Source organism: Anser cygnoides, chromosome 5 (genome assembly GCF_040182565.1).
Source record: "Anser cygnoides isolate HZ-2024a breed goose chromosome 5, Taihu_goose_T2T_genome, whole genome shotgun sequence".
NCBI classification, from domain to species: Eukaryota; Metazoa; Chordata; class Aves; order Anseriformes; family Anatidae; genus Anser; species Anser cygnoides.
The window spans coordinates 28,768,696-28,789,292 of NC_089877.1; the positions used below are offsets into that span (position 1 = coordinate 28,768,696).

At 42.9% G+C, this 20,597-nt stretch overlaps 1 protein-coding gene across 3 annotated transcripts in view; it reads right to left on the minus strand.

Moving 5' to 3' along the window:
- Window positions 1-20,597, minus strand: part of PLEKHH1 (pleckstrin homology, MyTH4 and FERM domain containing H1) — a 50,914-nt gene that overhangs the window by 29,898 nt on the left and 419 nt on the right. For 2 of the 3 annotated variants that reach the window (XM_048064983.2, XM_066997697.1), the window contains exons 2-6: window positions 14,122-14,293; window positions 8,554-8,616; window positions 5,596-5,745; window positions 2,479-2,562; window positions 842-923 (exon numbers count right to left, since the gene is read on the minus strand). In XM_048064983.2, the coding sequence (XP_047920940.1) occupies window positions 842-923; window positions 2,479-2,562; window positions 5,596-5,745; window positions 8,554-8,616; window positions 14,122-14,247 (505 nt within the window). In that variant the 5' untranslated portion in view covers window positions 14,248-14,293. Of the gene's footprint in view, window positions 1-841; window positions 924-2,478; window positions 2,563-5,595; window positions 5,746-8,553; window positions 8,617-14,121; window positions 14,294-18,388; window positions 19,654-20,597 lie in introns of those variants that run through there. The other variant, XM_066997696.1, reaches the window with a different exon arrangement.

The window sequence follows — 20,597 nt, forward strand, 5'->3', positions numbered from 1 at the left end:
CTAGAAACATGGTGGGATTTAGAAGGAATTTTGCCCTATTCCCTTGTTGTGGATTGATGGGAATGCCAGAAAGAGACATCTGCAGCAAAGAAACGCCCCTTGCTTGCATGTCCAGTGAAGTTCTGGAAACTAGCTCACCTTAAGTGACCAAACCAACCCCATTAAGAAAAAAAACAACAACAAAAAAAAAAACAGGAAGAAAATGGTAAACAGAATTTCCTCTTTAAAACGTGTTGTGATGAAAGGTGTTGATTTCAAGCCCTGAAGACCAAAGTTCCCCATCTGTTGTCCCACAAGAACCACAAAAGGACTAGCAATGTAAGCTGCTTTTTCCACCCCAACCTGACAGCACGGAAGAACCTAGCTTTGAACAGCACACCAGGCAGCTGCTGCCTTGGCCTACTCAGTACTCAGTTACTCAATTCACATGCCAGCAGAAGTGGCAGAGCTGTGGGAATGAGGATACATCACGTGTGGAGGTGAAGTGAAATACCTCAGGGACTTATATCCCACACTACTGAAGTGAACAGAGAGCTTTCCTATGGATTTCAGTGAGTGCTTTTATTTCAGGAGCTTGCTGGCTTATTTTAGTGGCAAAACCAGACTCTCAAAACAGGGGCCTATGTTCAGTCCCAGATGGGAAATCAATGAAGGGCTTTTAAGGCAGCTAAGCAATGCTATTCCCGTCTTAAACACAGACCCACTGAGAAACAGAACAATTATACTGCTTGCTCACTGTCACAAGTGCTCATTTCTGACAAAGTTAAGAATACAACCCGGGAATGCTGCCTTCCACTCTTGTGCTGGTTACTAGGCTACAATGCCAGGTGAATGCATTTACCTTGCAATGTATCCTGAAGGGCTTCAATTTGCTCCGTCAGCCTCTGATTACAGTTTTTCAGGTGGTAGTTTTCTAGCTCAAGCTGTGAAACAACAATAACAAAAACTGAAAAATTATGCATAACTGTGTATGCACTTGTGTTCCTCTACACAGAGCAAGTCTTCAACTTTACTTACATTCAAGTGTCTGAACAGAAAAAGGAAAAAAAAAAGTGTGAATTCTACCCATCACCTTGAAATCCTTCTCCTCAGCAGCTCCACTTACACTTTGCTGTGCTTTCTTAAATAGCCTCTGTATATGCCATTTGAAGTTCTCAGATAGATCTTTTAATTTTTTTGCCTGCTATTGTTTATCACTTACCCTTGTTTCAGAAATAACTGTTAGGACAATCAAATAACTACTACCCAGTAGCAGAATCTTTCCTCTCCCCCTGTACATGCAAAACAAGATCCCCCCGATTTAGGGGATCAAACAGAAAAACATTATGGATGCATTTATATCTGCAATTAGTTCATGAGTGATTTTTTGCAAATTTTCCTTATATCTTTGTTGAAGTGTCCCAACATACAATCAAACACAGCAATGGTGCATCTGAAGAGGCTTCCCTTTGATGGAATCAAGGCTGAAATTGCCCTCATGGTGCCATCTAGGGCAACCTATTTACAATGTAGATGCATAGTCCTTCAGTCAACAGTGGTCTACTTATGTATGAAATGCTCCCAGAATCACCATCTGGCATGAACTTCATTGCCAATAAAGACACACGTGAATGTATGGTCCTGGACTCACAGCAGGTCACTCTAAGTCAACCCTGCGTTTCCTTTTTTGTGCTGCACCAGCCAGTACCGTAGATGCACCTTAAGTTATCTCATCCAGGAGAATGAAAGAAGCACAGCTTTCTAGCACAAATTATCTAGACAATGTAATGAGATTACAAAGTTGCACCCCAACACAACTAGTGCCCACAAAGACTACGTCTTTCACCTCCAAAAGATTATTTGCTGGTATAGGTCGGGAAATTTATGGCTTTAACTTGGAATAAAAAGGAAAGACTGGATAGGCCCAACTCCCAGACACAAACTACTATAGCATCTTTAAAACTGAGTACTGACCCATTGCTACCTCTTAGTTACTCTAGATGATACTGAGTTGGGCCCAGATGCAGACATAAGCCTACAGGATGGATAAAAGAGAGAGACCAGACGAGAAAACTCTGGGCAGTAGAAAATCAGCATTGGTCAGGGACAGCAAATTAAGGAAGAGCAAAGGATAACGTGTTTGTGTCCCAGCTGCTTTGTCAGGAAAAGATACAGAAACAGTACCCTCATAAAAAGGAGAGGCAGAAGAAAGCTGGGGGAAAGGCATCCATGCTTAGTAAATGAAACAATCTTCAGAGACCATTTTGGGGCATTAGCAACTTGGCAGTCATTCACAGTTTGCCCAAATCAGTAAATAGCCCTAAGTCAGAGGGGTGACCCTAGTCCTGCAGCTGAATGCATGCAGGGGCAAACAAGGTAAAAGCTTCTGTGGCAGACTGACTGTCCTCATGCTATTGTCGCTACATAGGAGGATGCTGGGAGTGGAGTCACTGCATCTACCCATAGGCCCTGAAACATGGCAGCAAGCTGAAGACTTACCTCTCTCAGCTTAAATGTTACCCACTCTTTGATCTTGGCAGCTTTCTCTTGAACAATTTTGGCTTCCTCAGTCCTCAGCTGTTTCTGTGCCAAAAAAAAGATTAGATGCATCAGGACAGCATAACTAGCAGTATTCTCAGCAGGTTACTGCATCAGGAGTGACTTATTCACTGTAGGTCCCATTCCAGATGTAAAATTTAAGACTGCTGTTTGGATATTATTATCCAGCTGGCCGATGAAAAGTCAAACGCTTTAAATTATTTTACGTGGCCCCTGGAGTCAAAGTCAGAGGGTTGTTTCAAGAGACTCTTGGGGAAGACCAAAATCCAACTTGGGTAATGATTGCCCACCTCCCACAGTTTCATTTGAGTAGTCTCCCACTTTTCTTGTTTTAGATGGTTTTGCATTGTTGCTGTTGAGCATCGGTAGCATCCCTCCTCCCCATACACACAATTCTTTATTAAATTTCAGCCAGCAGTAAGTAGTGCCTGTAGATGATTTATAAAATCGTGTAATGCTTGCAAGCCAAAGGGATTCAGTTGGTGCAGATGTGGAGTATAGATCTTAAGGGCAGGTAAGATGGAAACTCATAACAATATATTTGTAACGCACAATATTCTCATTGAGAACATAAAGATGTAGACTCAGCTTGGAAAAAGCTCCACAACTTGACCTTGAAACGCTAAGACCAGCTCAGAGGGTTTTAGATGGTGTAAGTGGTGGTATATTTACATACTGGCTCAAACTGGTTCTAATCTACACAAAGGTGTTATGGGAATACTGGTGATTTGTATAATGAACATTTCTCCTCCCCCACCTGAGCTCCTTGGGCAATGTTGCTACAACATCATTTTTGCAGCTATGTTTTCTCAGCTGCGTTTTTTTTTCTGGAAATTTCCTTTGAAAGGCATTGGATTGATACTACAATCACCTGAAGCATTTTGTTCATCTCCTCTGTGGTTCATCAGGAGCGCTGCCTTCCACAATGATTTAAACTACAAGGAGAAATCAGTTCTAGGAGTAAGGTATAGAGGGGGAACATATTCTGTATGGCACAATTAGCCCTTGTTTTTTTCTAATTAAATGGACAAAGATAATAGCTGCTGGTAGCAGTTGGCAATGTCTCTGCTAGGTTGTGTTTTTTTTTCCCATGATGTGAACAAATACCACTAATTATGAGAATAAGAGTTAATGTATATGCCTCTTTAAAAACAAACAACAAGAAAACTGAAGAGTGTGTGTTCACTGAATGCCACTCAAAAAACACAGTAGATTACAGGAAGTAGCCAACATCTTCACATCACTTTTAATCAGCACATGATTTTAATCACAACCACACATTTAAAAGCTTTTATTCAAAAATGCTTGCTGAGCTTAAAATAGATCTTGGCAACACTATGGGCAGCAGTAAACGTTGCAGTTGAGGATAATGAAATAAAAGTAATCTAATCTCATGCTTCAAGAGAAGGATTTAGTTTTCCTCCCTGAACATGGCTGTGTGTGTTCCTAATTATCAGGTACCAGCCTTTGGTGGAGTCAGAATATTAGACATGACTATTAGTCTGAAACAATCTGGCAAACGTAGTGGATTTACCATAGTCCTCTGAAGAACCATCACACGGTTACATCTTCGATTCCCTAATAATTCAGGGACCAAGTGGTAGGAGATCCATTGTGTAGTATAGCAATATTTTGAAGTGCAACATCAAGATTTTACTTAAGGTCCTACATTAGAACAGCAACATTACAACAGCATTGTCACAGAGCTTACTAAGCCCTGCCTCTGAGCAGAACCAATTCACTCAGGCACAGCATCTGTAGAAGCAGTTACTGTGCTTTAAGATCCAGGAGCAGTTAGGGATTCGTTGTGTCCCACACTATTGTGTGGTGCAGACATGATCTCAGTGTCCTCTTCATAATGCTCTGAACTGTACAGCTCTCTCCAACCCAGTGAAAACAAATAGGATTGCAATATTACATTAATGACCTTAATGACCTTCCGGAACTCCCATCTGCAACTAAACCAGTGACCCAGAGAGACAGCATTTCTTGTCTGAAATTGTCAACCTTCAGCTTTCATTTCCAGAAGTCTCATTTTGCCTCTTGTTGCTGGAATTAAGAGATTTCTACTAACAGAAACATTTTTCCAACTCGTGTTTGTTGATTTTAATCACCTTGTATTTCTGGGTAAATCAGAATTTTTTTCCATCTTACATTACAAGAGCTGCTTCCAGATCAAGATCACTGTTGTAGCTCCTTCTGAACACATTCTTTCTCTTCCAAAATGCAGAAACTTCATCTACATTCTGCCAGAGTAAGTTGGCCCAGGAAAGTGACCTGAAACCCAGAGTATCACAAAGACCTGATGCCTGACCTCCACGCTATCCTTGATCTAAGTTCAGACAGCTTACTGATCTATTTTGCCCTTGAAATAGGTGACAATTAGCTTCATGTAAAGTGCAACTCAAACCGCAAAATAATTGTGTAAAATTCTATTTCCATTAAAAAGAAAGTAATTTACGTAGCAACATATCGCATTCCTCATGTTATAAACAAGACCATAGGGCCAAGGCCTTTAACAGAGCTGAAATACAAGTCCTGCTGTAGAACTAGTTCCTGCCTTCCATGTACTGAGAATGGAAAAGACCAAGAGCTGCTCTTTTATAATGAAAACATCTGGCAAGATAAGAACTATGCCAAAGGGTCGCTGAGGACTGTGAAAGTTCCCTTCCAAAGATGCAGCACATGCTGAGTTAGAAATGAGCCCCAAAGTGAATTTGTGGAGTAACCTATATAGCCAGAGAAATCCTGTCACCAGCTTTCAGCATTACAACTTAGGGTCTCACTACTGACTCAGGTCTGACCTAGTGAGTCCTTCAAGGACACTGACCGATCTCCTGTAATGAAAAGACAAGGGCTACTGAGGCTGAATGGAGGCTTATGCCTGAAAGGAGAATTGAAGGAGAAAATCTCACACTGAGCAGGGCATCGTTGCCTTCAGATCAGCTGTAAGAGGATAACATGCAATGGAGACATGAGCTGTACCTTAGAACCATGCATTACAGAATCCCTCCAGCTCATGAAAGCTACAGATCTCCCTACAGAAGGTATCTTTACCTGTTTCGCTAGCTGAGTCTCCAGTCTGTTAATCAGGTCTTCTTTTCCTTGCACTGTACCCATCAGCTCCTGGTATTTCCTGTACAGAGTGCTGTCTGATTCACCGGTTTTCATGTTGGCTAGTTTTATCTCCTCTTCCATAATTCTGACCTGTAAGGACAATCAGAGGGAGACCAAAACCAAATAATGCACGTGAAGCTGCTTGTTTAGTGGTAAGACCCCGACTGACAGGGTATTTCTGGAAGTCGTGGTTTTGAATAGGAAAAATACTAGGGATAGGAAGAAAGACTTCAAGTCACAGTTTATTTTCACATATGTGGAAACAGCATTGTGCATTCATTTGCATTGCTGAAGGAGTAACAGATGTAAATTGAATAATGAACAGATAAACACGTTGTGGATTGTTAAATATTTGCATGCTATTGGTCAGAGAGACCATGCAGGCACTATAGTCTATACAGACTTTTGGGAAAGGTACAATGCGTTTTCCTCCTTTGCAATAGTATGGCCAGCTTTTTTCCACCATTTAGCACTAAGATATACACCAAAAAACACTCCCAAAAAGAGTGCTTCCTTCTTCCTACAGTCTTCAGCTTAAGATAATGTTTTGGCAACTTCTGGCATTCTGACAAGCATTTTCTCTAGACGTAAGGTGTTACCATTTTAGATTTAACAGAAGCTTTGCCTATCTTTGAGCTCCTGCCAGCACCACCACTTGTTCGTCTCAGCAGGAGAAGCACCAAAGTAGCATTCCTTCACTACAGACAAGGCTTCAGTGCTTTAAAATTTAGCTGCTGCTGACCCTTTTCAGCTTTAATTGACTTTGAAAACCTCTGTGCTTTCTTCAAAATCTATGTCTCTCAATATGCCAGTCTCTTTTATAATCACCTTGTCCTATCGCAAGAGATTACAAGCCTTCACTTCTAAACTTGAATTGGTTTCTGTGACTTTAACTCAAACCTGCTAAATACAGCATTTGACAACAGGAAAATATCTGGTTCCAACACATCCCAGAGAAACCGAATCTGCAAAGAAACCAGTTCTAAATACTATTAATTTAGCCTGAGTTTGGAACCAGGAAGGCAGAAGATGGGCAATAAACTGGACACTTCATAGAGCCTGTGCAAGAAAGTTACTCATGCTCTTTTGAACAGCCTACACCTCACGCTTGCAGCCGTGTTTTGTCTTCCTGTCCGCCTACATTAGGCAGAGAAGCAAACTGCCTCTTCCTCATACTGAATCCGAAAGGTAGGTGCCCAACATCTGAACCAGAAAACTAAGCCTGCTGAGTCAGATGTGTTTTCATTAGAGTTTAGGGTGATTATAGTAAAAAGAGGTGGCCCCTCCTTTCTGTCTGATGCCCAAATGCTGACTCTGTGCTAGAGGCTCAGAGTGGGGACTGCAAACATGTGATTTCTTTAATTGAGGCTGGCAGCTACAGGGAGCCTGCTGAATTAACAAATCCAATCCCCCAGACTCCTGGAGTGAAAGATAACAAGGGATTTTACACTTGATGTGGAGCCCTCTCTTTTGTAAGCTGCTTCTCATTCATGGCAACTACACTTGTTAGTGGAAGGGAATGGACCTACTCCTTACGCTGTCACATGTTGTGCAGCTAGGCAGCAGTGAAGCATACATCTAGCAACATTCCTCTCTGGATGGGACCAAGTTCCTGGAAAGGCAGACTCTACAACTTTGAAGACTGCTAGTCCTTAGGACCTGCCAACACATGGCCGCAGTACCATGGCAACCTCCACTTCTGTTCAGTTCCCTTTCCTACACCTTCCCAGTCAAGTTCTTTGTCGCCCATTCTCTGATCTGGATTTGACTTGACATCTGCTTCTTGGTGTGACTGCATCTTCCCACATCAAGGACGCTATTCCTGTCACTGAGGTGTCACCTTGTACAAAGCCTCCTTCACGGTGCTGTCACAGAGACATTACCTTTGCCTGTCTTGGTTGTGTGTGGACTTACTGATACCACTCTCAGAAACAATTGTTGCTCTTGGTTGGCAATTGCTAATCTAGCATAGAGGCCAACAGCATTGTGATATGACATAGTGTTGTTCCTATACATAAGCTGGTGAGAAGAAAATCTCACCAATACCAAACTGATGAAGACTTGGAATAGTACATTCTGCAGATGAAAGCTCCCGATTCCAAAGGAATGTGTTTCCCATTGCTTATAACATTCTGTTCAGCCCTTCACTACATAAGTCCTCTTTGACAGCCATTCTCAGACATTTTGGACAGTTCCTGGCTGCTGTGTTTATAATACTCCTTACGGTGCAGACTGTACAAGTCTGTTTCCCAAGGGTACATTATTCTTTGTAGCGTGTTCACAAGTTGAAGTCTGCCACTTTAGCTGTTATTCAAGGAGCACAGAAGGACTAGGTTACATAGTATGCCTAACTTTTAGATGATGTAGCCATCATGCCATGGATCCTGTGCTTACTGCTCTTCTCCATTGGCCCCTCAGCCAGAACAGTAATTGGTGAAAAGAAAGTCTAAAACAATTGATTTTGCAGACACATCCTGCTTCTTCTGCAGAAACTTCTCTACTTGTAGACAAGTTCCTACCAGTACTGTTAAATATTTGTTTTCTGAGGGCCTGCCAGTTTTATCTCTGCACCTTAGCTGAAGTAAAACATCCCCTTCCTTTTCCATAATCAAGTGGGCTAATCATGGACGAGCAGGTGAAGGCTTTAAAGTAAAGGCTTTAAAGAGAGGCAGATATAAGGTGCTGGTTTTCACTAGGTATTGAACCTATTTAGGCACCTGTTCATAGCTCAGGCTCAAAGACTGGGGAGTGTGACCAGAAAATCCACTCGCTACCATGAATCAGTGTTTCACTACTATATTACAGTGCTGCAAAGTGCTCTCTGTACAATGAATTGGAAGAAGTTGAGAGTAAGTTCCTGCTGGGCTTGTACCAGAGCCACGTAAGATGATCTCTTACCTGTTTCTCTGCATCTTCAGCTCTTTGTTCTGCTTCCATTACTCTCTGCTCCAATTCTTGCATCTTCAGAATCAGAAGACAAGTGAGGGAGAGGGAAAAAGAAGAAATTAACATCATCCAGATGTTAATCCATCATTCAGTTGTTTGACTTAAAAGCCTTCCATTTCTTTTTCAGGTCACAGATCTTTGGCATCTTTCGGGTTAAGTAGTCAGGTTTGACCAGGAAAAAAGCCTTTGACCTTTTCCAGTCATCTGCCCCAACCTGAATTTACCGGAACTGTTTTCTCATTAGTAAGGTTCATCATTCATTACACGGGTCAAGGGAAAAGTCCCGGAGTCTTGACCCCATTTCTACGATTTACACACCATGGGCTGTCCCTGCAAGAAGCCTGTCTACAGACCACCATCCTTTCCTGTTTTTATTTCAGCTAGGATTTATTCACAATAGCAAATAAAAATGAATACATCTTAGAAAGCTCACAACAAGTTCTGAGATGTCACTTCAAAAGCATCACAGGCTCATACCTGACAGAATTATTGGTGTTCTTAGTTTTCTTGTTCTTCTCATTTTAAATAGCTTTGCAAACTGACAATTCTGCGATTTTTAATCTGAGCATTGCTTCAAGTACAAGAACCCTGTTTTTCTTTTTTTTTTTTTTTCTTAAACTAGCAATAGGATTTTATTTGATGCTTGCAAGGTTGTCTTCTACCACCTGCCCTGCCTTGATGAGTCTCAGATTATAGCCCAGCAATATCAGCTCAGTGACTCTAAGTTTCAGCCATTGAGCTGAAAAATTTGAATAATGCTCTGTTGAATTTTGAGCATTTACTAGTGTTTTATTCATGAAAGAATGAGATAGAAGAAGCTTCAAAAGATTAAAAGAATCACGCCTCAAGCAAACAAACAAACAAAGATTGTAAGGGAAACAACTCCTCTACCCTGATGCGTTTGATGACTAGACAAAGCATCAGAGCCAAGAAAGTCAGGTAGGACACTATGAGAAGCAAATCAATACTTCTGAAAATGGAACTTATTCGTCTTGTGTTGATCACCCTGAAAGGAGATGTCAGTATTCCTTTGTTTCCACTTCCTATCCTTTAGATAGCAATAAGACTCTCCTCTTCACAGAGACACATTTATCATGAGTGGACTGACGCTTATTGACAAACGTATCAGAAAAGTACACATACATAGACACATCAATGATCATATAACTTAAAGTCATTCTGTATCAACTACAAAGCACGAAGATCACAAATCGCCACATTTAGCATGGCACATATCTGATATATTTTTTCCAGTGGAGCAGTCAAGGACATCACAGACTATGGAGCTTAATCCACAAATCACTGAGGACATCTTGGCAGAGGATGAGAGGTGCCACAGAAGATTGCACAGACAGCTAAAGCAATAGCTGTTCTGACCAAACACAGACTTTGAGAGTCTTGGTAGAGACTGAGATCAAGGCAATCTAACATTAACAGCAGTTGTCTGGGCACAACATTTTCATCTGTCCATTAGGAAAAGTGGTCTACCAAGGAATTTCCCTCTGTCTCTGAACAGTCACAGCCACAGACAGGTAGTAGCAACATACGTTGGTGAAAGACAGATGCAAACTGGAGGCATAATACACTTTCTGAAACAAAGACTGTTTCTGATGGTAGCTTCAGAGTGAACAGTTTCTGCTAGTTTTCTGATGAATTGACACCATCAGGGACTACATCCAGAGCACAGATTTCAGATGAATCTATATATCCCCCTGACTATCCTCTTAGAATAACAGCTTGATTCTCCACAAGGTTGCAGATCTCCACGAATGACTCAAATTATTTTAAAAAGACAGCGCTGTTCTGAACAAAAAATGTCTTCTTGTTCCAGCAGGTTCCTCATGCGAGTTTGTTTTCTGTTGGTAGTAATCCTGGTTCCTGATCAGGACAGAATAAGTTATGTTGGGACCATTCCTGATCACTAAAAAGTTATGAAATTTCTTGTGCAATCAGGATGGTCTGGCGAAGTTCCAGGCAAATCAATTACATTCTGTCACCCTAATTCCCTCCGTAGCCTTAAATGAACTTGCACTTTTCTTAGCTTCCTGTACTACATTGTTGGGTTGCCCTAATATGAACTGTTAAATAACCACTGCATTTCTCATATCCACAAAGTGATTGCTTCACCCATCCATGGTGTCAGCTGTCTCACTGGAGTACATTCAGTTTTAATACATCCATGCTTGTAAGGCTCTTTCAAATCCCTCAATGAATTAATAATAATACTTGCTATTTACATGGGTCCTTTCATTCAAAAGGCTTTATAGCTTGACAAATGCTACTTAGTAACTTGACCCAGGTCACACAAAAAAATCAGTGGCAAAGATGAATTCAAGCAACTCTTCTTCCAAACATTAGCCCAGACAGCTTGAATAAAGAGAGAAACAGGCCCAGTTGTATAGCCATGCTTGCATGAGACAAAAGAGGCTTTTTCCAAGTGTTCATTTTTATTGAATTAAGACAGAAACAGGTTAAAAGTTACCCAGATGACCCTTCTAAAAGCAGCAAAAGATCCTCCTATCAGCCATTCAGACAAGCTTTCCCTCTCCTGACCGCTCAGAACACGCGAAATAAAACCAAGGGGAAAAAAGTTGAGGCATGTCTCAGCCTCATTTTCCTCTCGTTCTCTTCAAGCGCTCACTTGCGGCCAGGCCACCTCGCTGCCAAGGCAACAGCCTGCTATGTCGCTCACCAACAGAGGGGCCTCAGAGTGAAATAACCCCTGCGTCCAGGGACACCGGGCCCCTGCTGAGGTCCACACAGAGCCTTGAGCCCCACAGGGGCCCAACAGGCCGGGGCCGGGGCCCTCCGCCACGCCGGCCCAAGCAGCGCTGGTGTGTGGTGAGGCCAGGCCGCACGCGAGGCCGGTCGCACCGTGCCAACACCGTGCCAACTGGGGCGCTGGCAGTTCAACCGCCTCGGTTTGCATTCCTCCTGTTCTGAGCAGCGATCCAGATTATTCGGTCTAAGCGGATTTTCAAAATCTCAAGTATTTAAAGTGTTAGCGTGCATTGTACTACCAATGTCAGACATGAGTGGGCTTTTCTGTTTGCCTTTTTTTAAGTTAAAATAGTAAAATCTGCCTTGAAATTGTAAAATTTGTTAAAGACTGATTTAAAATTTGGGGAACAGGTTTCCAAGCTTTTGATCCACAGCTTCCAGAACCCTTGGATAAACTGGCTAGCGAGCAAGTATCACACCACTGCTAACACTGTTCTTTGCTTTCTCTGGTAAAACTATGATTTATTTTTTTTTAATTTTCTGTTGCTGTAAACGTTATCAGAGGATCTCAGGGGCACCACAGGTTGGCAACCCAGCTTCAAACTGTGCCCATTTCTCATTTTTCAAGATTTTCTCCTCCTTCGCTCAAAACCCTTCTAGAAACACAGTATTTCAAAGACATACGAATCTCTTCATTCTCACTGATGGAAGTAAAAATAGAGTCACAGTTGCTACAAAACATGACAAATCCCTGGAGCTGGCATCCCTACACTGAGCATGCATCTTCCTTGTTTCTGCATCCCCACCTGTCCGAGTAGTGGGATGCAGCGTGGACAGGAGCCCAGTGCTGTGACTGCTGGAGCACCCTGTGGCGACAGAAGGGGAGAGGAGGATGTCTAAAGAAGTCACCACAGAGCAGTCAGGAATACAGGGCATAGGAAACTGGCCAACAGCCACGTTCAGCATGAGCATCACATGCTGAGCACCTGCTCTGGGGCCTAGAGTCCACCTGCGTCAGGAGAGGACACCGGAGCTGCTCCACATCCCCAGGCGTGCTTTTCCCTTCCCGTATGACATTCAGAGTAGGGAACTGCAAGCCTGCCAGCTCTTTGACCCTCCAAGTAAGCCGCCTAACAGGGAGCTGTACAAGTAGTTACAGAGTAACCTGATCACTGAACCAAGCTGCTCCTTAATCTTAACAAATGGAACATCGCTTTGCCTGAAAGGCTGGATTAATTGCAGTAGGGCCCCTCCTCGAGGACCCCCCTAAAGCTGATGACAATTTTATTCTCTGTTGTGGCCCACAGACCCCCCTAAAGGGATATTCCAACAGGGGCCTGGCAAGTCTGTTCTCCAAAAAGAAGGTTGATAGCTAGGTGGTAGCAAGGAAGTTTCTCAGAGCAGAGTTAAAGCACGCAGCTACATCTCCTGCATTATGGAGTCTGTGGAGTACTGCACATCACGGTTGTCTTTACCAGACCTGTACCACAGCTGTGCAATGATTTTTACACTACTTTATCTAAACTGACTTTAGATGTTGCTTTCCTTGGAGAATATTAAAAATAGTCATAAAGTCCACCTCCAATCTACACTGAAAAGATGAAAAGGGTGCTAGAATTGCAGCATTTCTTAAAACAATGAGAGGTGGAATAAATGTCTCCCATACAGCATAAAGCATTAGTCAAAGTGTAATTAGACTGAAAGCAAGGATCAGAACTGCTCCACTCTGAAGAAACTCATTTAAAAACATCCGAAAAAACAGACAAGCACATACACATAGAAGTTGCATAACCCAAAGTGGAGTAAAAGTGAGTTAGAACACATCTATCATCAAGTAAAACTTACTATTCACAGTAAACTGCAGTCAATCACAAAGATTTCAACTCAACAGCAAACTGTGACTGAAAGAAACTGTTCTCACTTTCCAATAGTAATTGAATGGCTGAACAGTCTTAAACCGGACTGTGATATTATAAGTCACATTTTGAAACAAAAAACTCCTTAACAAACTACAAACTTGGATTATGTGCAAATTAGAGCTTAATGAAAAAGCTTGAGTTCAAATTGAAAGATTGTGTAAAGAAAATCTATACACTATGATGGAAGTTAAAAACAAGAAACAACAACAAAAAAAAAACAACCACAAAAACATACACCAAAAAGAGGATTTTTGCCAATCCTCTCTCCTAGGACTGCAGGTGAGTTTATCTAACGCACTTGAAAGAGAGATTGGTAGGAGATGCCTGTAAAACCAGACAGATGCCATGCAAGTTTCTGACATCTAGATCTCACAGAGCACCTCAGTCCTGCTCTTCAGCATCCCCAGAACGTTTCAGAATGTTTTGACTGGATATGCAATATTATTCTGCTGTTATAACAGTATACATACCACTGTCCAGTCTTCTAACATTATACCATAACTTGTCTGGCAACAGAGAAGCTTATGGGAGGACAAGTCCTAATCCCACCATTCTTATAAAAAATACCCATCTTTGCTCTGTAGCTGCCTCACTCACTTAAGGTCTAGAATCTTGCTGGCACAGCATTTTCAGTACAGTCAGAATACCTGGTGATTTTCCAGAGAACAAGGCCAAATTCTTACTTTCACTAACATCACTTTACACCACTGTGGCAGCAATATCCCTGTATCTCAAGCGATGAGCAGACCGAAATGACCTACTGTAAACGGGAAAGAGATCCCCACTACAGGAACAGTTTTACTCAATGGTTCAGCATTTAGGTATTTTTGCCTTCATGTCATAACTCAGTACTAAGCAGAAGAAGCCATCACTGCCTCACCTTCTCAGCTAACAGTTCTCGAATCTTGCTTGCCTGCAAGCGGAATTTGAAGAGCTGGGACTCCAACGCAAGACATCGCTTTTGCCAGTCCATGCAGCTGCCATTCTCCATGGTGAGTTCAGCCATTGTTCAGCTATCCACTTGGGATGTCTCCTGAGGTGCTCTAGAAGTCCTAGAGAAGAGAAGGAGGGGAAAATAAATAAATAAATATTTTTTAGACTGACAAACTTTTCATTCCTTGGGCCTAGTCTCCCTCAGTCCACTCAACGGGACTAGTAACAGAGCCCATTTATTCTGCAAGCAGAATCATAGAATGGTTGGGGTTGGAAAGAACCTTAAAGATCATCTAAAGGTACTATGCCAAGTTACAGACATTTCCCTCTGCCAGAAGAGGCTCTTCTCCCTGCTGTAGCAGATAAATGGATTATATGACAGCTTCCTGAGATGCACTGGTCAAGTCAGGCAGGTGAGCTGACCTTGCTAACGGCCAGCACAGGGGTGATTAAGTGCAGTGAGTTAGGAGTACTTACCCACATCATTCTCCCAGCAGACTGAGAGAATGATGGTTTCTAGCTGAGGAGCAGAGACGAGCCCCAGGCAACAGCAATACCTTTCACAGGTACAGCTGCATTTGGGAGAGGACATGCATCTAGAACCTGAAAGAGCAGCAATGCTACCACGCAGCTACAGTGTGTCCTTCTATGGCCACTCCATTGTGGGGAGAACTCCATTAGAATCAACTCACAATAGGAAACTCTATAAGTGTTTGCCTCACAATAACAATTATAAATTAACATTGGCACTACATTAGAAGCCAGGGATGTTACAGATGAGCATACGCGAGCATTTAAATGTACATAAGCCAGCAGTTAATGGATAACAGATAAATATTCAAATAAACTTTTACCTTTAAAGTGAGTAAATAATTTACTAATGCATCACACCGTGTATTCCACAAACAGCCATCTTGCCATCCTTACAGACCTGCTCAGCCTCTACCTATATACACGCACCAGAAGGATTTTCATTCCTGCCTCCTTTATTACCACTATGGCTGCAAACTTTCAAGTCACTAAAACTTTAGGTGTGGCTCAGCTCCCACATTCATTACAAATTTGAGACACTGGTGTCTTATCTCACACTGACTGTGAGAAAATGCAATATATGAAGTAACAGTTCATTTGTTCCAAATCCCTCATGACTTGATACAGTTAGCCCACAACACGCTGCATGTGATTCGTGGTTGCCCTCAAGAATTCTTCTCCCCCTCTGAAAAACCAGTCGGCTCTCCTCCTGTTAGCTCTAAGTCCTGCTCTCAGGGAAACGCAAGGCAACGCACATGCTACTCAGTATTGGCAGTGGAGCAGGACAGAAGGTCTCAGGAAGGACTAGAGAAGCTCTGCATTTTTTAAGATACAGCCCTCTCTGCATCTCCTTGGTGGCAGGAGGATCTGTGGTTTCCTAGTCAGCCAGCCAGCATCCCGGTTTTGTCGTATTGTTAAATAACCCTTTCCAACTTTGAACAGCCCCAAGTCCAGGCAGAACTCTTCTGCACCATTTCTGCCTGAGGTTGCTACCATAGGACCTGCCTATACACAGAGATAGATAAATTCAGAAGAAACAGTTACATGACCAGAACCCCCGAGAAAATTGTACATTTTCTCCTTCTAATGCGGACTCTGGCTTAAAGTAAAACCTTTACAACACAAGTGGTTTTTACATGGCATGGTGGGAAAGTTTTCTCTAGTTTGGGTGTATGGACCACCAAATCCTTTCCAACAGAGTTGCCTGGCAGTCCAGTGAATCATATCTAGAAAAAACCTGCTGCTGTGCAAAAGCAGCTCAAGGGAGAGGGGGGAAAAGGGACAAGAGAGAACAGATTTGTTTCTTGACTAATCCTACCGCTGTCTCGGGCAGAAGTTATCTTTCATTAAGAGGTTACAAACTAACTGAAGAGGGCAAAACACCCTGGGCCAAGCATCCTGCACAGTAACAGCCCCTCTATCTCAATCAGCTCCGTCTCAGAGGTACACAGGCACTGCACAGAGTAGAACAGAGAAAGCCTTTTGCATTGGAAGCACTGGACAGTTACTCAGGACACATTCAACTAAGATTATCCCTCTACACACTGACATGTTCCCATTTCACTCTCCAGGAACACATTTAACACTGAATTCCAGAAATAGGAGATGGAAAGGACCTAATGGGTTGAGCTACGGCAAGTCTTATAAAATTAACCACAATGGAAAACCTTGAAGCTGTTTTTTCCCCTAAGTTTAGAGGCCTTTCATGCTCCTTTCCACTAAGGACATTTCTAAAACAATTTTGCCAGCAGGAAAATCTGAGAACTATGAACTAACACTCATACATCCAGCTCCACCTTCACCATACCTGCTCCACCTGTGCCACAGAGAGCAGACTTTCATGGCTACAAGCATCATCTGGCTGTCTTCAAACAGACTAAAACATACACATGCGGTGCACTTTGTTTCCTCACTTCAGCTTACCTTATTGTAACACAACACAGGAAGAGCTACAAAGCACAGTCTCCGTGCTCTGAGGTTCATTTTTACTGCAGCTAGCTTAAACATTTCAGTTCAGCCCAGTGCCCTCAGCCACCAGATACAATGGAGGATGACAGCGGAAGAGTAACACTCTATTAAAACATGCAGAGATCCCAGCTGGGAACAAGCTAGGTCTGAAGACCAAACATGCAGTTCTACTGAAGTCCTTGTAGACAGTGATATATATAACTCCACAAAGTGGAAGAAGCTGTGGCTTTTGGAGTTGTTTTTATTTTCTTACGCAGTAACTGTTTAGAAGTTTCAGACACGGGGTTCATTTTAAAAGACATGGAGAATGCACATAATACGTGTCCTCAACCAAATTCAGGAGTTGGTGAGCACTCACAGATTGTAATACCAACTGAACGTGTGCAGTCCTGCAGCCAGTTGTACAACCCTACAATAACAAACATTTGCAAAGCCAAAACAGTTATTAGTTCATCGGCTTCATCACAACACTGAAATCCGTACTTCAGGACTTTGCACATGCTCACAGGCAAACTCTTTCCTGAACCGGGGCCAAAGTAACAGGCCAAGACTTGGTAGACAACAGTGAAGTCACTCAGCCTCACCGCCTGCACCTCTGCCTCTGCAGGGTGAGAAAGCTTTAGATGTCCCTCTGGTCGTGTGTGCGCCCCAGAACACCTGGCTCATATTTTGCAGGTAAGAGAGCCGAGCTTCAGGTTACCCTAAGTATACATAATAGTGTAAGTTTACATAATACAGCAGGCCACTTAACTCAGAACAGCAAGCATACAGCTGAATAAAGGGAGACATATTACACCCCTTAGCTACAAACATCAGCTATGAGTTATTTTGTATACAGGTTGCTTTGTTCAGTAATAGAAAGTTTTCCAGGCAACGAGTTGCCTGCCTTTCCAACCATTTGTGAAACTGTTCTAGCTCACAAGAGGCGCTTAAAAGAAAGAGAAGGCAGACTCCTTCAGTACTGCACGGCTGAAAGAACTCTGCGATAGGAAGGAAGACCAGCATTCTCCAACCAGCACACCTACAGCTTTATAGAAACACAAGGCAGCCTTTTCCACAGACCAGTCCAGCACATCAATATAATCTCTAGCCCTAGTTCCTTGCCAGGCATTTAACCAGGCTACCTTAGGCACACTACACAGGATCACAGGGCTTCAGTCTCAGGTAGTGATACCACCCATTCTCAATCAAAAGAGGATCACTAGTTGTGGAAGGATGCTACAGCACTAAGTATGTTTACAGGTAACTGTGTTCTGGATGCAACACTTCATCTCTCAAACAAAATTCTATTTTTTTTTTATACAGGCATAAAGAGATTTCAGTCTTTATTCATAGAATTTAAGTCCAAAGAGGACATAAAGTCGACGAACCTGATTTACCACACAGCTCATGCCAGAGCAAGAATAACTTCCTCAGACAGTCCATCACTTGAGGAAACTGAAATACCCAGTTCTGAGAAGTCCAAGACTGGGATAGATGTCCCAAATCAGTAAGTCTAGTTCCCTTTCACTGCTGGCAACTGCATCATATAATCCCTTTTGTAAATGAATGCAGCCATTTTTGCTCCCACTATTCCTGTTGTTCTAGAACCTCATCGCTCTGATGAGCCGCCTTCTAATTACCAGCATAACTATAATCAGAACCAGCTTGCATCTGTTCATTCTTGCAAAATATTGCCCTTCAGCTTAACTAGTTCCTCCCCCCCCCATGTTTACCTCTTGGTGTATTTATAGATATCAAAAGCTTCACCTTAGAGACCTCGTTTTGCAAGACTAGAGATAAGGAGCTCTTCTAGGCTCCGAAGAAAAGCTTACCCCTCTCCCTCTGCACCTGTTCCCACTTTAGCACACATAATACGAAAGAGCTGCGTTTTGTCTTTCTCACTCCCCTTCACAGACACAGGTGACCACAACCACAGCTGGAAGGCGGCATGCAGTCTCCAAGCCTTATGTATTGGTACTTTTCACTCTCCTAGGGAATATCACACCTGATTGCATTTGCCTTTTTTATAGCCACACTGCACTGGTGGTCGACATTTGTAGACAAGCCAACCCTACTGGAGCAAAGGAATCTGAGCTGGCTTTGCCTTCCAAGTGCCAGACGTGGGAACACGTGGGGGCCCACTACAGTGATCCTGGAACAGATTAATAAAGTACAGGTCTGTGCCAGACTTCCACAAGATCAAGGATCTCCACAGTACAGTCCACTGCAAAATTTAACAAGTCCATGGTTATCCTGTGGTCAATTAGTATATTCATATATTCTTGTCCCCTGCTGTTTCTAAACAGTGGTCTCCCAGGTTTTGTGCACATTTCATTACTACTTCTAATGGGTGATTTTACTGTATGACATTAGAGTTTATCCCATCTTTTACTGATCCCCTGAGTAATTTGACTCTTCTATTAAAATACCTTCTAACAGACCCTCCCCAGTATAGTGGTGTCACATTCTCTTTTGTCAGTTCTTTGCTTATCTTATTCTTCTATTAATCCCCATTTCCTTTACTTAAGCTAATCATTTCCCAATGTGTCACCATATCAAATGATTTCTGAAGGCCACAGATTAGATTTAAAGTTTGTTCTCTCTCTAGTAAAAAATGCACCTTTTCAGAGAAAGATGCTGTATCGTCCTGAAGCAATGCTTAACACCTCACATTCACCTTCATCCTCTAAATTGCTACTTTCCTTCAAGCTTATTCTGAATTCTCAGTTTCTGTTAAATGCATCGTTCCTCCCCTCCTCATGTCCTAAACGTAAGCAGGCCATCCATGCTGTACGAATTACAACCTCAACTTTGATTTGACAGACTGACTTTAAATCCTTGCTCCCGGTGTTATCCCTAGGACTTGCCATTTCACAACCTCCCAGCTCCTGCCCCATGATTCTTAACCATCTTAAGCGATTAAGTTTTTGGATATTTTTATAAAAATTACATTTTATGTGTTTTATACAGTTATACAAACCATATTTGTATTGTTTTATAAAACTGATTCAACAGTGTTTTGTTTTTTTTTTTTCCTTTGGAATACAAAGAAATTGAGAAACATACTTCCAGGTGTGGTATTTCTTTAGGGACACGGGAAACAAAAAGCAGCCACAACTCAGAAAAGCTGAGATCATCCGAACCTGATTCATAAATGCAGCCAGACACGCCCTGAAGAGCAGCCTGACTTTCTGAGCGTTCGATAGCAGACAGCTTCCAGTGAAGATAACGGGAGCTGCTAAGTCCTAAGAACTTTGTGAGGGAACAAAAAACGAGATGGGACCAGCCACTAAATGTAGGTGTGAGACTTCTGTTTTTGACATGTAAGTAGGTTTCAATGAAAAGCGATAGTTCTAGCTCCAAACGCTAAATCCAAAAGATACATGAATGTATTTACTTGGAGTGCCCAAGGTGCAGTTCTGCTGAAGTTAAATCCCATACCAGATAAATGCCGTACCAAAAAGTCATTTTTTCCCTTATCCCCCCACCCTGATCTAGCGCGGAGGACGCGGGGCGCGGGGCGCTGCTCCCAGCACCTGCCGGGCACCGCCCGGCGGCACGGGCCGGGCCCCGCGCTCAGAGCCATGCCGTTAGCCACCCCCGGCGCCTCCTTCCCCCCTCACGACCAACTTCAGCCCCCGGCTTTGTAACCCCGAGGCCACCGGGTTTATCCAGCCACGGGCTTTTTTTTCTTTCCCCCCTCCGAGCTCGCGGCTTGGGACGCGCGGAACAGGGGGAAATTTGGGCGGGAGGGCGGGCTGGGCACCGGGGAAATAAAAAGTAAAATCAAATCCCTCTGCGTGAGCGCAGGGGGCTTGACCAGAAGCCAGAAGGCAGGCAGAGGGCTCACGGTTCTGGCACTCTGCCTCCCGAGGTCTCGCCCCGCACGCCGCGGCTCACCAGGAGGACCCAGGGGACCGCAGGACGGACGGACGGACACCT